The 19715-nt window shown below is 44.4% G+C and overlaps 1 protein-coding gene across 2 annotated transcripts; it reads left to right on the forward strand.

Moving 5' to 3' along the window:
* The first annotated feature begins 1492 nt into the window (after positions 1-1492).
* LOC139155574 (actin-related protein 2/3 complex subunit 1A-like) lies at positions 1493-17221 on the forward strand. 2 transcript variants are annotated; one of them, XM_070730762.1, is made up of 10 exons: positions 1493-1726; positions 5432-5518; positions 6708-6812; positions 8136-8358; positions 9580-9687; positions 12102-12314; positions 12737-12812; positions 13699-13892; positions 15807-15897; positions 16751-17221. In XM_070730762.1, exons 2-10 carry the CDS (start codon positions 5455-5457, stop codon positions 16787-16789), a joined length of 1113 nt encoding a protein of 370 aa, XP_070586863.1. In that variant the 5' UTR covers positions 1493-1726; positions 5432-5454; the 3' UTR covers positions 16790-17221. The 2 variants fall into 2 exon arrangements, with proteins under 2 accessions (XP_070586863.1, XP_070586865.1); XM_070730764.1 differs by having other exon boundaries at positions 1585-1726; positions 4695-5518.
* The last annotated feature ends 2494 nt before the right edge of the window (positions 17222-19715 follow it).

A 19715-nucleotide genomic window follows, 5' to 3' on the forward strand; every position in this document is an offset into this window, starting at 1 on the left:
AATAATTTGAGTGCTTGGTAACAGGAATAGAATAGAATAGAATTCTTTATTGGCCAAGTGTGATTGGACACACAAAGAATTTGTCTTTGGTGCATATGCTTTGTACACTGATACATTTGTCAAGAATCATAAGATACAACGCTTGTCCTTGTGTACAAATAATTTGAGTGCTTGGTAACAGGAATAGAATAGAATAGAATTCTTTATTGGCCAAGTGTGATTGGACACACAAAGAATTTGTCTTTGGTGCATATGCTTTGTACACTGATACATTTGTCAAGAATCATCAGATACAACACTTGTCCTTGTGTACAAATAAGCAATGAGGAAACAATCACGATTAATATAAATCGTAAGGATACAACAAGACCAATACAGAGCCATTGCAACTCGTGGAGGATTGGTGTAATGTGAGTGTACCTAGGTGCACCCACAACAATTTCATTTTCTAATTCTTGGTTCATGGATTGAGTCAATTATGCTTGCTTAATAAATGAGTAAAGTACAAGCATATGGGACGCACCCAGTTGTTGCATATGCACAAAACACATGTCAGATATGCAGGAAGAAAATTATGCAGATCGTTTTGGCCTCATATATTTTTGAAGAAACAAAAAAAAAAGTTTGAAAATATAAAGGGAACACTCAAATAACACATCCTAGATCTGAATGAATGAAATATTCTCATTGAATATTTCATTTGCACGACTATTCCATTTGCACAACAGCATGTGAAATGGATTGTCAATCAGTCTTGCTTCCTTCACAGAAGTTTGATTTACTTTGGGTTATATTCTGTTGTTTAAGTGTTCCCTTTATTTTTTTGAGCTGTGTGTCTATGTGTATATATATATATACACACATGCACACAGAGATACACACACACATATATAAAAGTACTAGAGAAGTTCTATTAAACAGACTTCATAAAATGCATCGATTCGTTAAATATTTATGTTCTACAAATAAGAAAGTGGAATTCCTTTTCTGGGCGTGATCCTTTATTTCCAAAGGAAAGCTTGCACAGGATAGCAGTTGCTCCTGCCCAGGCGGATCCCTTCTTCGGAAACAGAAAGTGGGCTGCATTTCATCTCGTGGCCCCTTCACCCAAATTGCAACCATAAATAAACTGCTGGAAAAAATATCAATAATATGCAGTGTGCAACGAATGACCCGTCTCTTTACCTGCCTGCACCCATGCATTTATCTACGTGGGGAGAAAGAAGCCAGCGCCTTCTGCACATATTGCTGCTTTGCATTTAACAAAAAAGTTCTACCTCGCTTTAATTTAATCTCCAGAGATTAAATTCCCACGACCTCGTCACCTTCCCACCCGCGCAGGCGCACTACATCACCCGGTACAGTATTGCCTTTTTCACCCCCCTCCCCAACCCAACCTGTTTTCTCGCGCAAGCGCAGTCAGGGAGGAACTTCCCTTCCGGAACGCAGCCATTCCGTGCGCAGGCGCAAAAAGAACTGTCCGCCCAGCGTAGGAGAGGAGGCGGGGCGGGAGAAGAGGTCAGAAGGCGGGGCCTTCGGTCCTATCGCGCAAGCGTGCTGTGGCACGGGGAGAGTAGATTGCGCAGGCGCAGTGGCCCGTGTCCCAGAGCCGGGGCCCTGCTTGGCGACCGCGCCTTTCTAGTCGTTGCCGTCGGTCGCTTCTCGAGGAGCGGAGCCGCGTTGACTGACCAGAGTCCGCGAGCCCCGCTTCCTTCAGGACCGGGAGGTGAGTAAAGGCCCGGAGGAGGGAGGGAAACCTTTAGGGGTCAAGGGGGGGAGGTCAGAGGTCATCCTCTGGTATTAAGCCGTATTCGCTTAACGACCGCGGGACTCATTTAACAACTGCAGGGATTCCCTTGCTTACAAGGATATGGTGAGAAAAGTCGGAAGATGGGAGCCTGAACAAATTCCTCGTTTAAGGACAGAAATTGCGGGGTCGTAAGTCGAGGACACTTGCAGACATCCTAGGACAGTGTTTCCCAACCTTGGCAACTTGAAGATATTTGGACTTACAACTCCCAGAATTACCCATTCAACTCGCAGAATTCGCTGGCTGGGGAATTCTGGGAGTTGAAGTCCAAATATCTTAAAGTTGCCAAAGCAACTTGAAGATATTTGGACTTAGCTTCAACCACAACAACACAAGAGCGCACAACAGATTTAAACTTAATATTAACCGCTCCAAACTTGACTGTAAAAAATATGACTTCAGTAACCGAGTTGTCAAAGCGTGGAACTCATTACCGGACTCCATAGTGTCATCCCCAAACCCCCAACACTTTACCCTTAGATTATCTACAGTTGACCTATCCAGATTCCTAAGAGGTCGGTAAGGGGCGAGTACAAGTGCACTAGAGTGCCTTCCGTCCCCTGTCCTATTGCTCTCCTATATCTCCTATACCTTCCTTCTATTCCTATATCTGTTCTTCTATTCTTTCATTGATATATTCTATTCCTACACCTTCTTTTCTATTATTTCTTAGATATATTTTACTATGAGTATCTCCTCTATAACCTTCATCATGTATTTTACTATGTGTATATAGATATACCTGCTAAAACCCTCATTGTGTATTGGACTAAATAAATAAATAAAATAAGTTGGGAAACACTGTTCTAGGAAATTCTCTAAAAGCGGAACTTTAAAAAAAAAATCCATGCTATGGTAAATAAACGAGGCCTCCCCCCTTTCGATCACCATGTGGCGTATTTAGTCCTGATTTTCAGATCCCGAGAAATCTGAGGATGGCTGTCTTAATATATTGGGGAAGCTCTATTAATAGCAATAGCATTTACACTTATATGCCACTGGCTTTATAGTGCTTTTACATCCCTCTCTAAGTGGTTTACAGAATCAGCCTCTTGCCCCCAACAATCTGGGTCCTCAATTGACCCACCTCGGAAGGACAGAAGGCTGAGACAACCTGGAGCCCGTGGTCAGATTTGAACTGCTGAACTACAGCTAGCAGTTAGCTGAAGAAGTAGCCTGCAGTCCTGCACTCTAACCGCTGTGCCACTAATGCAATGTGTATATATTGTTAAATATTGTTTATTATTGCTGTGAGCCACCCCGAGTCTATGGAGAGGGGCGGCATACAAATCTAATAAATAAAAAAATGGATTCCTTTTCCCCAAGTGTAAAATAATGCACTTGGGGGAAAGGAATCCTCAATCTGAGTATTGCATTGGCAATTCTGTGTTAGCAAAAACTTCAGAAGAGATGGATTTAGGGGTAGCGATTTCTGACAGTCTCAAAATGGGTGAGCAGTGTGGTTGGGCAGTAGGAAAAGCAAGTAGGATGCTTGGCTGCACAGCTAGAGGTATAACAAGCAGGAAGAGGGAGATTGTGATCCCCTTATATAGAGCGCTGGTGAGACCACATTTGGAATACTCTGTTCAGTTCTGGAGACCTCACCTACAAAAAGATATCGACAAAATTGAACGGGTCCAAAGACGGGCTACAAGAATGGTGGAAGGTCTTAAGCATAAAACGTATCAGGAAAGACTTCATGAACTCAATCTGTATAGTCTGGAGGACAGAAGGAAAAGGGGGGACATGATCAAAACATTTAAATATGTTAAAGGGTTAAATAAGGTTCAGGAGGGAAGTGTTTTTAATAGGAAAGTGAATACAAGAAGGGGACACAATCTGAAGTTAGTTGGGGGAAAGATCAAAAGCAACGTGAGGAAATATTATTTCACTGAAAGAGTAGTAGATCCTTGGAACAAACTTCCAGCAGACGTGGTTGGTAAATCCACAGTAACTGAATTTAAACATGCCTGGGATAAACATATATAGAAACATAGAAACATAGAAGTCTGACGGCAGAAGAAGACCTCATGGTCCATCTAGTCTGCCCTTATACTATTTTCTGTATTTTATCTTAGGATGGATATATCCATTGTAAGATAAAATACAGGAAATAGTATAAGGGCAGACTAGATGGACCATGAGGTCTTTTTCTGCCGTCAGTCTTCGATGTTTCTAAAATAAATAAATAAGTATGTTGGTGCTGTATTATGCTAATTGTGATAAGCCCCCTAAGGAAAGCCAAGCGTCTCTGCCTAGTGGTAAAATCCTTGTTCTTTGGCTGCGGCTTGGTGAACATGGTGTGGTTTGGTGAGTGTGGCAAGGGAAGGATACTGCAAAATCTCCATTCCCACCTTTCTCTGGAGCCAGACAGAGGTGGTATTGGCAGTTGTCTGAACTACTCAAAATTTCTTTTACGGGCTCTCCAGAAACTGCTGGATTCCACCCCTGTCTCTGGCAGGAAGTCACTTATTTAACTTAACTGCTGCCCAACTCCCAAGGACTCTGGGCAGCTTACAATGTCAAAAACAGTTTAAAACCCAATTAATAAAATTACATATCTCTGATCCAGAAGATAAACCACCCAGGCCTGCCGGCAGAGCCAGCTCTGTTGAAATGGAAATAAATGTAAAATACACATAGGCTCCTGAATAAAATCCATTTTTCTAGCATTGGGAAATCTTTTGAACCGTAAACTAATCCAAAGGGCAAGGTCTGTGCAGCTTCCTGTCTGGGGAGACAGATAGGCTGGGTCAGTTTGGAGAACCATTAGATGACTACCTGTTTTATCATTACGCTGCTCTGGTTATGGGCTCATTCCAGCATATAAGAGTCACTGATGTGATGTACATGTTGAGATGATTCAGTTTGCTTACATTTCCAGCTGTGTATCACCTCCATGGACTGCTTGGGGCTATGGGGCTTGTGATCTTGGGAAGGCAGAGTGCTCCTTTCAGAGGACAATCAGAACTGCAGAAAAAACAATTGCTGCCAACCTGCCTTCCATTGAGGACCTGTATACTGCACGAGTCAAAAAGAGGGTGGTGAAAATATTGACTGACCCCTCGCATCCTGGACACAGACTGTTTCAACTTCGACCCTCAAAAGCGTCGCTACAGAGCCCTGCACACCAAGACAACTAGACACAAGAACAGTTTTTCTCCCCGAACGCCATCGCTCTACTAAACAAATAATTCCCTCAACACTGTCAGACTTTCTACTAAATCTGCACTTCTATTCTACTAGTTTTTCTCATCATTCCTTTCACCCATTTCCTCCCATGTTGACTGTATGACTGTAACTTGTTGCGTATATCCTAAGATTTTTATTAATATTGCTTCTTCATTGCTTATTTGACCCCTATGACAACCATTAAGTGTCGTACCACATGATTCTTGACAAATGTATATTTTATTTTTTGTACGCTGAGAGCATATGCACCAAGACAAATTCCTTGTGTGTCCAATCACACTTGGCCAAGAAAAATTCTATTCTATTCTATTCTCAATCCAAATTTAAACAAGCCACGTGAATACATTTTATTGCTGCAGCACCTTTCTCTATAATGTTTATGGTTTGATGTGTAAATGCCGGCTGATTTTTGATTTTATCCTTGTCCAGACTTTTAAGACCCTTCTGCCAGAATGTCGCTACACCAGTTCTTACTTGAGCCAATCACCTGCCATGCCTGGAACCGGGATCGAACACGTGAGTGTCATCATGGTGGTTCGCTTTTTAAACCATGATTGCAGCAAATGTTGATTTGATACTCTGCTGAAAACCCAGAGCTGCTAGTAACTAAGGTTCTAGGTCATGGTGTCAAACCCAAGGCCCCAGGGTGCTAGATCTGGCCCGTGGGGCCATCCTGGAAATAACGAAAGATCGGTTCCAGAGGGTTGGGGCCGCCACAGAGAAGGCTCTTCCCCTGGGTCCCACCAGCCGACATTGTTTCGTCGACGGGACCCAGAGAAGGCCAACTCTGTGGGACCTAACTGGTCGCTGGGATTCCGTGCGGCAGAAGGCGGTCCCGGGGATAATCTGGTACGATGCCATGAAGGGCTTTATAGGTCATAACCAACACTTTGAATTGTGACCGGAAATTGATCGGCAACCAATGCAGAGTGTTGGTGTAACATGGGCATATTTGGGGAAGCCCATGATCGCTCTCGCAGCTGCATTCTGCACGATCTGAAGTTTCCAAACACTTTTCAAAGGTCGCCCCATGTAGAGAGCATTACAGTTGCCAAACATTTGAAGGAGGGGAACAACACTCTGCTGCTTTTTTCTTGAGGCCCCCTCGAGTTCTTTTTTGCACGCTTCTCATGTAAAGACAGGTCCGAAAAGTGTGCAAAAGTTGGAAAGCTGCCCCCTCCATCTTTCACTGCTACAATTTTTTCACTGCTCAGATTTTTTCCCTTATGAAAAGCCTTTTCACCAAGACATCTTCTGTTCAACTGAACTTAGCTTCAGCTTCCGTTTAACATTTTTGGGTTCTTACCGTTGTGTTTCCTTTTCATTTTATATTATTATTATTATTATTATTATTATTATTATTATTATTATTATTATTATTACTATTATTTATTAGATTTGTATGCCGCTCCTCTCCGTAGACTCGGGGCGGCTCACAACACAATAAAACAGTTCATAACAAATCTAATAATTTACAATTTAAAATATTTTAAAAACCCCATTGTTAAACAGACGTACGTACAAACATACTATACATAAGATTGTATAGGGGGAGATATTCATTTTTATGCACATTAGATTGAATCTCTGTTTGGGAAAAATTACTTCTAAGAAAAAATTTGACAATGTTTTCGAAATCTCTTTTTTTTCCCCTCTCTCTCTCTCTCTGTTTTCGTTAACGCAAATCCAATGGTTCTCTTGACAGAGATCGCCATTAGCCCGAACAACCACGAAGTTCACATTTATAAGAAGAATGGGAACCAGTGGGTGAAAGCTCATGAACTGAAGGAACACAATGGACATATCACTGGTAAGAGCAGCATCACCCCAGGCAGCTTAGAAACATAGAAGACTGACGGCCGAAAAAGACCTCATGGTCCATCTAGTCTGCCCTTATACTATGCAATGCACAGAACTACTAAACTGCAGATTAATACCTCTTACCTGGGACTTCTTTTGATTTTTCTTCTATATTTCGGATCTAACCACTCGCTGTGTGATAACTCATCACTATAGAAACATAGAAGACTGATGGCAGAAAAAGACCTCATGGTCCATCTAGTCTGCCCTTATACTATTTCCTGTATTTTATCTTAGGATGGATCTATGTTTATCCCAGGCATGTTTAAATTCAGTGACTGTGGATTTACCAACCACGTCTGCTGGAGGTTTGTTCCAAGGATCTACTACTCTTTCAGTAAAATAATATTTTCTCATGTTGCCTTTGATCTTTCCCCCAACTAACTTCAGACTGTGCCCCCTTGTTCTTGTGTTCACTTTCCTATTAAAAACACTTCCCTCCTGAACCTTATTTAATCATTTCACATATTTAAATGTTTCGATCCTGTCCTTCTGTCCTCCAGACTATACAGATTGAGTTCATGAAGTCTTTCCTGATACGTTTTATGCTTAAGACCTTCCACCATTCTTGTAGCCCGACTTTGGACCCGTTCAATTTTTGTCAATATCTTTTTGTAGGTGAGGTCTCCAGAACTGAACACAGTATTCCAAATGTGGTCTCAGCAGCGCTCTATATAAGGGATCACAATCTCCCTCTTCCTGCTTGTTATACCTCTAGCTATGCAGCCAAGCATCCATATATAGGGTGTCCAGGGGGAAAGCATTTTGAAATTCCCTGATATATTCATATACAGTATATATGTATCACTTGTTTTTGCTGAAAATTTAAAATTAAGGGAGACTAGGATAGCGCTATTTCAGCCTTGTTCTGGCCTCATCAGCTAGCCATACCCTTACTGGGATTTGATCCTGGGGCCTCTGCCTTGTAAGGCAGAGAATTAACCTCTAGGCCACCAGATCTGATCCCTTCAGCTTTGTACCAGGGAGGGACTATATGTTTTTTCTGTTGAATTACCCTGGTATATTGAAGGAACGTCACAGCTCCTTTTTGCCTCTAGGCCCAACCCAGGGCCATTTCAAGGCAGTTAATTTATTCATAGCCAACAAACTATGTTCTGTATGTATCACTTGTTTATATGGAAATTAAATATATATATATGGAAATTATGGAGAAAAAATAAAATAGAAATTGCAAAAAGAAAAAGCCGAGCCCGTTGCCATTCACATCCCTTTCACGCCTGCCTTTGACCAGAGCCCGTTCTCTCAATTACAGGCATCGACTGGGCCCCCAAGAGCGACCGCATTGTGACCTGCGGGGCTGACCGCAACGCTTACGTCTGGAGCCAGAAGGACGGCGTTTGGAAGCCGACTTTGGTCATCCTCCGGATCAACCGGGCAGCCACCTTCGTGAAATGGTCCCCTCTGGAGAACAAATTTGCAGTCGGAAGCGGCGCTCGGCTTATCTCCGTCTGCTACTTTGAGTCTGAAAACGACTGGTGAGCGGCTTCATTTCTTGCAACGGTCCTCCCGGGCCTGGTAATAAACTGGAAAATAGGGTTCCCGGCAGTGAATTCACTGCTGAGCTTTCTGGCTCCAGCTCTTTCTCCTCTGCTTTTTTTTTCCCCAATAAATTTTATTAATTTTCATAAAATAGACAAAACCGACAAACATACATTTAACATAGAAATGGGGTTGTATCTTCCCCGCTTATTCTAGAAGTAAAATTTCAATACAGAAAAAAGAATACATTACAAACACTTTAAATCAACTTATTACTTTGAATGAAAAGAAGAAATTTGTTTAACTTTTTATAATAAATCTTCATACATAGACTAATTCTAACATAACTCTTAAATCATATCTCTGCTAATACAATTCTCTTGTTTATTTGTTTGTTTATTTTTACTTTTAATATTTCTTCTTGTTTATCCATATATACACTTGGTTCCATATCTCATAAAATTCTGTTTCTTCTTGATCTTTTAACCGTCTTGTCATCATATCCATTTCAGCACAATCTAATATTCTTCTCTTCTACCTGACTTGAAAGAAAGCAAACTCGTCCTGCGGTTTATAGCTGCGCTCCCAGAAAGATTCGCTCGCTCCGTCTGTTCCCAAAGTATCTTCGTGGTGGGCTAAATAATGGAGCGAACGTTGAAATAGAAGGGTTCAGACGCTAAGCCAAAGTTCCTTGGTTTTAGCAATTGACAAGTAACAGAAAAAGAAACATTAGGACGGGACGGAAGGCGCACTGGTGTACTTATGCACTCTCCTTACTGACCTGAGCAATTGGGAGAGGTCAACAGTAGATAGTCTCAGGGCAAAATTTGGGGGGGGTTAGGTGATGATTCTACAGAGTCCCTCCCCCCTCCCTCTCTTTGAGTTGAGGCAGGCAGGATTCCCTTGAGTACCATTTGTTGGGGGTCAAGGGAAAGGGAGGGTCTTGCCTTCTCTTTCTGCTCAAGATCGCCATGGACAATTGGTGGGCCACTGTGGGACACAGAATGCTGGACTCGATGGGCTTTGGCCTGATTCCGCATGGCTTTTCTTAAGCTCTTAGACGTAGGAGCCAATTAGTTTGGTGTCATGAGGTCAGCCAGTCAGTCATACTGTTCACACCCATTTTGCAGCCAAAGGATTTGAATGGCATCTTCAGTGCATACTCATCACCATCGCTTAGGGAGAATGATGCGAGAAGTCCTTTTTGTATTTCCTAGGTGGGTGAGCAAGCATATCAAGAAGCCCATCCGTTCCACTGTCCTTAGTCTAGATTGGCACCCAAATAACGTCTTGCTGGCAGCCGGATCCTGTGATTTCAAATGCAGGTGAGAACACTCGCAGCTTTTATATAATGGTATTCCAGGGTTGGAGGGGCCAACACAAAGAAGACGGCGTTCAACCTTTTCTCCAAAGCACCTGAGGGCAGGACAAGAAGCAAGGGATGGAAACTAGGCCAAGGAGAGAAGCAGCTTGGACTTAAGGAGAAGCTTCCTAACAGTGCGGACCAATGAACCAGTGGAACAGCTTGCCACCAGAAGTTGTCTGTGCTTCATCACTGGGGGTTTTAAGAGGAGACTGGACAACCATTTGTCTGAAATTTTATAGGATCTCCTGCTTGAGCAGAAGACCAGACTAGACTAGAAGACCTCCAAAGTCCCTTCCAACTGTATTACGGTTGGTTGGTTGGTTGGTTGGTTGGTTGGTTGGTTGGTTGGTTGGTTGTCTGTTGACCCTGTTTTATAACAACATCACCAAATTGTTACATTGGGGCTGAAAAACAAACCCCATCCTGTAGTGTCAGGGTCCCAAAACGATGCCTCTAATGGAGATTTTGCTGATAACCCTGGCTGTGACAAATGGAACAAAAAAAAATTATATCTGTCGTTTAAATTTTAGATTTTCTATCTCACATATTGTACTTTTTGTTCTTGTGTTATCAAACTGTGATGCAAATATGCCACATGATAAATAATAATACAACAGCATTTTAAGAGTGAATATTTAAAGGGGGGGGGGCTTTCATGGAATTACCTCCACGTACAGGCGTCACTACTGGCAACCCCCATATGTACTTCGACATATATCCATTGTAAGATAAAATACAGGAAATAGTATAAGAGCAGACTAGATGGACCATGAGGTCTTTTTCTGCTGTCAGTCTTCTATGTTTCTATGTTTCTATCAGTTTGGGATACAGAAATCTCGCTCAGTTGATGGTTTTGCCGAATGAGCAGCTGGAGTTCAAAGAGACATTTTCTTCTTGCAAAATTGCTTTTTCTCCCAACGCCTTCCACCTAAGGAGCAATGCAGCCTTAAATTTGTCAAAAGGCTGCCCTATTTCCCCATGGTTACCAGCAGGCATTGACGGTGTTTTAATATTCCAAGCAGATGACTTTAAAGACATCCAACAATTCCCTTTGAATTTGGGGATTCCAAGCATGGAAAGTGTCCTTGGGAGCGAGGGTGAGGCAGAGAGAATATTATTCATTTAAATGCAATTTTATTAAAGTGAAGGGCTTATTTTTCTATATGTGCAGTTTCTGCCGTTTCCATCCACATTGTTACAGCCTTTAAATAACAGATTATTTTCCCAAAACCCTCCTAGAATTTACCTCCTTGGTTTTCTCAAAATGGTTGTCTTTAAAATTTAGCCCAGTACCACAGTTCAGTCCCGTCAGTCCTGTTTTATCTCAGATTACTACTGTGTTTTTGGGACTATAAGACACGCCAGAGTATAACACACGCATTAGTTTTTGGGAGGAAAATAAGAAAAAAAAAATCTGCCTACCAGCATTTATCTGGTTAGAGTCCTTAGCAAAATATTAGCCTTGCAAAGTTCCGTTTGAGAAGTAGTTCTCAGCTTTGCAAAGCTCCTTTTGAGAGGCTGGGCAGGGCTACATTCGGTATATAAGATGCACCCAGATTTTCATTTTATACTCTGAAAAATATGGTAGTTTTTGATGCTGATCTGAAGTTAGTTGGGGGGAAAGATCAAAAGCAACATGAGAAAATATTATTTCACTGAAAGAGTAGTAGATCCTTGGAACAAACTTCCAGCAGACGTGGTTGGTAAATCCACAGTAACTGAATTGAAACATGCCTGGGATAAACATATATCCATTGTAAAATAAAATACAGAAAATAGTATAAGGGCAGACTAGATGGACCAGGAGGTCTTTTTCTGCCGTCAGTCTTCTATGTTTCTATGCTTGTGTTTTTCCTTTTTTCATAGAAAAAAACATGTTTGTGCCTGCTTAACCCTGTTTTAACATCAATGTTTGCAATTCATTATTAGAGACTTTATCAAATAGAACTGTGGCAGGAAGTAACCGCTGTCTTGCTTAGCAACAGAAATGTTGTGGTCATAAGTCAAGGCAACTACCTTTCTCTTGTACACTGCTCAAAAAAAATAAAGGGAACACTCAACGAACACACCCTAGATCTGAATGAATGAAATATTCTCATTGAATACTTTGTTCTGTACAAAGTTAAATTGTTTATTATTGTTTATTTATTAGATTTGTATGCCGCCCTTCTCCGAAGACTGTGCTGACAACGTGTGAAAATGATTGTCAGTCAGTGTTGCTTCCTAAGTGGACAGTTTGATTTCACAGAAGTTTGATTTACTTGGAGTTATATTGTGTTCTTTAAGTGTTCCCTTTATTTTCTATGAGCAGTATAGTTCCGTCTTCATTTCCCTCTTAGGTACAAACTTGGACTTTTTTGCCTTCTTTTGCAGGGTGTTTTCAGCCTACATTAAGGAAGTGGACGAGAAACCGGCCAGCACGCCTTGGGGCTCCAAAATGCCCTTTGGGCAGCTGATGGCTGAATTCGGAGGCACCGGCACCGGGGGTTGGGTCCACTGTGTCAGTTTTTCTGCCAGCGGTAATCGTCTCGCCTGGGTCAGCCACGACAGCACCGTATCCGTTGCAGACGCCTCGAAAAACATGATGTGAGTAGCCGCGGTCAGGGGAATTATTATTATTATTATTATTATTATTATTATTATTATTATTATTATTAATTGGATTTGTATGCCGCCCCTCTCCATAGACTCGGGGCGGCTAACAAAAATAATAAGACAATATAAGCAAATCTAATATTTAAATTAATTTAAAAACCCCAATTTAAGAAACCAATCATACATACAAACATACCATGCATACATTTTATAAGCCTAGGGGGGAGGGAAAGTCTCAATTCCCCCATGCCTGACGACAGAGGTGGGTTTTAAGGAGCTTACGAAAGGCAAGGAGGGTGGGGGCAACTCTGATATCTAGGGGGAGTTGGTTCCAAAGGGTCGTGGCCGCCACAGAGAAGTTTAGTCGACGGGACCCGGCTGCTATGTTGTTAACTGCCTGCCTTGTCTTTTAGGCTCTCTCAGCTGAAAACCGAGTTTCTCCCCTTGCTGAGCGTGTCCTTCGTCTCGGAGAACAGCGTGGTGGCTGCTGTAAGTCTCTTTGCTTCCCTCGGTGTCCTGCCGGGCTCTCTGGTAGGAGCCTCCCGAAAATTCAAGGGTACAAATTGCAGACACACACACGTTTGAAAATTCAAAGCAATGTTCTTTATCCCAAAATTCAAAATAAACTAAGCTCTCTTTTTGTATTGCAAAGAGCACTCTTCCCAAAACAACCGGGTAGTCTGTACAATTTCCCTTAAGCAGTCATTAAGTACTTAGCCAGCAGCTGTGAAGAAACTTCACACCCCTTCTTATTCCAACGAAGTGAGGACACACACACATGAAGTGAGGACACACACACACACACGTTGCTCTGCTTTGGTTTCAAAGACGTGAAAAATCAACAAAGAAAGTCCAGAAAACAGCAACACAGGATTCCTGAAGAACTGCGATCAGATACTCTTTCACAACGGCCAAACCCACACGCTGCTATTTATAGCAGCAGCCCTAATTACTGGAGCCCCACCCAACCACAGGTGGCCTCATTTTCTCTTGTAATAATCCTTCAGTTGTTGTCTCCTATGCATCACTCTACGCATGCGTGGATGTGTCATTAATTCTTGTTCAGACTCCAGGGATGATACAGATGATTGATCTCCTCCTGGGCTGTCTGCCAAATTTCCCTCTTCCCTGTCACTCACGCTTCCTTGGTCAGAGGAGGCTTCGTCGGCAGAGGAGGCTTCCATCGGGAGCCAAACAGGCCCGCGGCATGTGGATGTCTCCCCCACATCCACCTGCACATTCCTTGGGGCAGGAGCTGCGCCAGAGCTAACCACAACACTTGGAAGAGCTGGGGAATTCTGGGAATTGCCTCTTCAAGGGGTCAGGCCTCGAGACTGGCCGGTCCAAGGCATGGATGTGCCCTCTTTCCTTCCAGGGCCACGATTGCTGCCCGATGCTTTTCAACTGTGACGACCGCGGAGCCCTCAACTTTGTCTCGAAGCTTGACATTCCTAAACAGAGCATTCAACGCAACGTTTCGGCCATGGAGCGCTTCCGCAACATGGACAAGAGAGCCACTACGGAAGACCGCCACGCTACACTGGACACGCTCCATCAGAACAGCATCACGTGAGTGACCGCAGGGTAGTTTTGCCGATTGCTCCTATCTATCTATAGTGGTAGCACTTGGGCATCTACCAGTCAATACCAGTACAGTGATCCCCCGATCGTTGCGAGGGTTCCGTTCCAGGACCCCTTGCAATGAGCGGGTTTTCGCGAAGTAGCACTGCGGAAGTAAAAACACCATCTGCACATGTGCAGATGGTGTTTTTACTTCCGCAGCGCTAGCGAGGAGCTGAAGATTGGGGACGGCGCGGGTGTTTTAAAACGTTGCCGCCAGCATGGGCGGCTTCCTAGCAGCCCCCCAAACCCGGGTTGGGGGTCCGGGGGGGTGCTAGCGAGCCCCCTATGTCGGCGGCGACGTTTTAAAACACCCGCGCAACTTTCCAATGAGTCCCGAAGACAAACGCGGAAGTTTGACGTTTGTCTTCGGGACTCATTGGAAAGTCGCGCGGGTGTTTTAAAACGTCGCCGCCGGCATGGGCGGCTTGCCAGCACCCCCCCGAACCCGGGTGAGAAGCGAGCGAAGGGCGGGTGGCCGGGCGAAGGGCGGGCGAGCGGCGAAGGGCGGGCGAGCGGGTGCTGGGGAGGGCTTCTCGCTCTCCCGCCAGCAAGAGGGGGAGCGAACGGCGTGGGCAGGCTGCGGACAAGCCGTTCGCTCGGGCCGCTTCCCAGCTGAGTACTCAGCTGGGAAGCGGCCTGAGCGAAGCGGCAGCAGCGAGGAGTTTGCGTGGGCGGTGGGGAAACTCCTCGCTGATGCCCGCCAAGAGGGGAAGACCTAGGGAAGCCGCCCATCTACGCATGCGTGCCCATAGAAAAAAAGGGCACGCATGCGCAGATGGTGTTTTGACTTCCGGGTTCAAAAATCGCAAATTACCCTGTTCGCAATGGTTGGGGACGCAATAACCGGGGGATCACTGTAGTGGGTTTCCAGTTCAGAGAGCGTGAGTGCTTTGCACATATGAACATAAGAAGAGCCATGCTGAATCGGGCCAAAGCACTACAAGACGCCTCATGTATCCCAGCGGCCAGTTAGGTCCCACAGAGTCGGCCTTCTCCAGGTCCCCTTGGCCAGACAATGTCGGCTGGCAGGGCCTAGGGGAAGAGCCTTCTCTATTGTGGCCCCGGCCCTCTGGAAGGAACTCCCTCTGGAGATACGTACCGCCCAACCTCCCTCCTGGTCTTTCGTAAATCTCTAAAAACCCACCTCTGTCGGCGGGCATGGGGGGCGGTGAGTGACGAGACTGTCTGCAGCCTATACTAGATATGATTGAATTGGGTGAATGTGTGTGATTGTACCTGGGTCTTTTTAACTTTTTTTTACTAAATTTCTATAATCTTTTACAGTTATTTAGATTTCTTACACATTGTTGTATTCAATGTTGTACGCCACCCTGAGTCACCTCTATAAGGGCAGCATAGAAATCAAACAAATAAATAAATAAATAAACAAAACAATATACAGTGATATCTTGTCTTACGAACTTAATTGGCTCCCATAGGAATCAATGGAAAAGCGATTAATCCGTGCAAGCCCAAAATTCACCCCTTTCGCCAGCCGAAGCGCCCGTTTTTGCGCTGGTGGGATTCCCCTGAGGCTCCCCTCCGTGGGAAACCCCACCTCTGGATTTTGCGATGCTGCAGGGGAATCCCAGCAGGGGAATCCCACCAGCACGAAAACGGGCGCTTCGGCTGGCAACGGAAGTCCGGAGGCGGGGCATCCCAGCGGCGGATTCGTAAGGTGAAAATAGTTCGGAAGAAGAGGGGAAAAAATCTTAAGCCCCGGGTTCGTATCTCGAAAGGTTTGTATGACGAGGGGTCCGTAAGACGAGGTGTCACTGTAAAAGCAAAGTTCCAAACAAAATTAAAGCAGGTGCACAAGTTCTTCTGGGTCTAACGCCGGTCCCATTCTCCTCCTTGCAGTCAAGTGTCCATTTATGAAGTGGACAAGCAAGATTGTCGCAAATTTTGCACCACTGGTATTGACGGAGCAATGACCATCTGGGACTTCAAGGTAGGTTTGATGGATTATAATGTTTTTAACCTTATTTTTAATATTAGGTTTGTTCATATTGTCTTTTTACTGTTGTTAGCCGCCCTGAGTCTATGGAGAGGGGCGGCATACAAATCTAATTAATAAATAAATTAATTAATTAATAAAATTTAAATGTGGTTACAGTGATCCCTCGAGTTTCGCGATCTCGATCTTCGCGAAACGCTATATCGCAATTTTTTTAAAAACCACTTCCGCGTTTGGCTTCGGGAGTCAGCTGGGAAGCGGCGCGGCTGTTTTAAAAGGTCGCAGCCGGCCTGGGGGGCTTCCTAGCACCCCCCCCGAGCCCCCAACCTGGGTCTTCCCGGCCGCCCACGCAAAGGGGAAACCCCGGCTCCTCGCTGATGCCCGCCACTCGCCTGCCCGCCAGCAAGAGGGGGAAGACCCAGGGAAGGTTCCTTCGGCCGCCCAGCAACTGATCTGCTGGGTAGCGCAGCAGCAGCGAGGAGCCGAATCGGGGTTTCCCCTTTGCGTGGGCGGCGGGGAACGCAAACTCCACCATCTGCGCACGCGCGGCCATGGGAAAAAGGGCGCCCATGCGCAGATGGTGTTTTTACTTCCGCAACCCTACATTGCGAAAAATCAATTATCGCGAGGGGTCTGGGAACGGAACCCTCGCGATAATAGAGGGATCACTGTATATTCAATAAACTCTCCGCCGGGCAACACAAATTTTGGGGGCTCAATTGCAGTCGTAAGTCGTGGAGCGGTCTGTATGGCATCCTAGATTTCGGCAGAGGGGTGTGGTTGTCATCGGTGAATAACCTTCTTCCTTCTTTCTTTTTCTCCCCCCCCCCCCTGTGCTGTTGTCTAGACCTTGGAATCCTCCATCCAGGGACTACAGATAATGTAGAACGAGTCCTTCATTCTCTAGCAAGACGGCCTACTTCTAAAGCCTGCGTAGACTTGAAAAGACAGGGTGAAGATGGATCACTTCTTGTTTTTCTTTTAAAGCACTGAAAAAAAAACCCCTACGACCTGGTGAAATATTTTTCCCTCTCCCCGTTTCCCTATTCTCTTCCTCCTCCCCCCTCCACTTTGGTGATATATATATTGATCTGCCAATCAGCTGTGATCGTGGTATCTATTTGGGTTTTGTGGGTTTTTTGTTGTTGTTGTTGTTTTAATTGTCCTCGGTTGTTGTTGTTTTTCTTTCATTCCCTCCTTAACCAAAGCTGCTCCTTTTAAAATAGTTTTATTGCAGGAAGTATGAAACACTAAGCTTAAAAGGAGGAGGTCTATGTTCAGCTTGTCTGCTAGAAAATTAAAATCAAAATCAAAAGGAGCCTTGTCTTAATAGTCTCTGTTATTTTGGCCATCTCGGGCGGGAGAATTCATTGGAGAAAGAATTAAATTTGGAAAAGTTGCGAGTAAAAAGGAAACCAGGCCATTAAAAAATGGCTGGAGGCCATCAAAGCTGACCCCAGCCACACTGCAGAAAAACTCAAAAGAAGTACAGTGGTACCTCTACCTAAGAACACCTCTACTTAGGAACTTTTCTAGATAAGAACCGGGGGTTCAATATTTTTTTTTTGCCTCTTCTCATGAACCATTTTCCACTTACAAACCCGAGCCTCTGAAATGGTAACCGGAAAAGGCAGGGAGAAGCCTCTGTGGGGCCTCTCTAGGAATCTCCAGGGAGGAAACAGGGCCGGAAAAGGCAGGGAGAAGCCTCCGTGGGACCTCTCTAGGAATCTCCAGGGAGGAAACAGGGCCGGAAAAGGCAGGGAGAAGCCTCCGTGGGGCCTCTCTAGGAATCTCCTGGGAGGAAACAGGGCCGGAAAAGGCGGGGAGAAGCCTCCGTGGGACCTCTCTAGGAATCTCCAGGGAGGAAACAGGGCCGGAAAAGGCAGGGAGAAGCCTCCGTGGGGCCTCTCTAGGAATCTCCTGGGAGGAAACAGGGCCGGAAAAGGTGGGGAGAAGTCTCTGTGGGGCCTCTCTAGGAATCTCCTGGGAGGAAACAAAGCCGGAAAAGGTGGGGAGAAGCCTCTATGGGGCCTCTCTAGGAATCTCCTGGGAGGAAACGGGGCCTCCATCCTCCCTGTGGTTTCCCCAATCGCACACATTATTTGCTTTTACATTGATTCCTATGGGAAAAATTGCTTCTTCTTGCAAACTTTTCTACTTAAGCACCTGGTCATGGAACGAATTAAGTTTGTAAGCAGTGGTACCACTGTGCAGCTAGTTCTTGACTTAACGGCCACAATTGAGCCTCCAAATTTCTGTCTTTAAGTGAGACATTTGCTGGGTGAGTTTTATCCCACTTTATGACCTTTCTTGTTATCCGTTGTTAAGCGAGACACTGGTAAGTTAGTAACCCTGTCATTAAATGAATCTGGCTTCCCCATTGGCTTTGCTTGTCAGAAGGTCGCAAAATGGGATCACGCGACTACGGGAAAATTGCAACGGTCATAAGTATGAACCAAGCATCTGGATTTTGATCTCGCGACCACAAGGATGCTACAACGTTCATAGCTGTGAAAAGCCACATTTTGCAGCACTGTTGTAACTCTGAATGGTCGCTAACTGAATGTTGTAAATTGAGGACTACCATATTTTTCAGAGCAGAAGACGCAGCTTAGTTTTTGAGGAGGAAAATAGGGAAAAGAATCTGCTTGCCAGGTATTCATCTGGCCTGCGTCCTTAGCCAGCACATTATTTTATCCCCTGGTTAGGGCTTAAAAAAACTTTATTCAGAGAGAGTAACAGATGAAAGAGCTTGCAAGCCAGTAAGAGCTGGGAACATCATTAGCACCTGATTAGGGCTGGAAAGAAACATTTGGAGCAAGTTAGAGCAATGAAAAAACCCTGCAAAGACTTAGGGCTTGGAAAACATTCTTTGCAGAGAGCAACAATGAAAGAGCTTGCAAGCTGGGAACATCGTTAGCACCTGGTTAAGGCTGGAAAAAAAAGCTTCAAAAAAGCTATATTCAGTATAAAACACACCTGGTTTTTCAGCCTCTTTTAGGGTGGAAAAAGGTGTGTCTTATACTCTGAAAAATACAGTATCTATAATGCATGGGATGATGGGGAAGAATCCTGACCCATAGAATGCCCAAATGTTGGGTACAACTCAATGGATAACATCTTCACTGTTAGCCCGGAGAGCAAATCCTTATTTTTAACCATCTGGCAAAAACTGAGCCCACAGATTAATCTTTGACTCTGCTTTTTATTTGTTCCTGAAAAGGCCTCCATATTCTTGTAACACAAGAACAAGGGGACACAATCTGAAGTTAGTTGGGGGAAATATCAAAAGCAACATGAGAAAATATTATTTTAATGAAAAAGTAGTAGATCCTTAAAACAAACTTCCAGCAGACATGGTTGGTAAATCCACAATAACTGAATTTAAACATGCCTGGGATAAAAACATAGATCCATCCTAAGATAAAATACAGGAAACAGTACAAGGGCAGACTAGATGGACCATGAGGTCTTTTTCTGCCGTCAGTCTTCTATGTTTCTAATCAGGATCAAAGGATTCTTTTCTGTTATTCTGATGAAAAACACACCCATTGTGTGTCACTTGGGTGTTGGGGGGAAATAACAGATCGAAATATGAACGCTTTGAAACATGAAGAATTAAAACATACTAAGAACGGTTACAGGATTTGGGTTTGTAGAGACAAGAAGGACTAAGGGATATGGTAGCAGTCATCCAATATCTCAGGGGTTGCCACAAAGAAGAGGGGGTCAAATTATTCCCCAAAGCACCAGAAGGCAGGGCAAGAAGCCACGGATGGAAACTAATGAAGGAGAGAAGCTGCAGTTACGGA

Source organism: Erythrolamprus reginae, unplaced genomic scaffold (genome assembly GCF_031021105.1).
Source record: "Erythrolamprus reginae isolate rEryReg1 unplaced genomic scaffold, rEryReg1.hap1 H_3, whole genome shotgun sequence".
Lineage (NCBI taxonomy): Eukaryota > Metazoa > Chordata > Lepidosauria > Squamata > Dipsadidae > Erythrolamprus > Erythrolamprus reginae.

Bases quoted from the DNA above. Each gene is read 5' to 3' on its own strand.
- LOC139155574 (XM_070730762.1), top strand. From the start codon at position 5,455: ATGTCGCTACACCAGTTCTTACTTGAGCCAATCACCTGCCATGCCTGG. The intron at 12,315-12,736 runs GTGAGTAGCCGC...CTTGTCTTTTAG, and splicing joins GACGCCTCGAAAAACATGAT to GCTCTCTCAGCTGAAAACCG. The intron at 12,813-13,698 runs GTAAGTCTCTTT...CTTTCCTTCCAG, and splicing joins AGAACAGCGTGGTGGCTGCT to GGCCACGATTGCTGCCCGAT.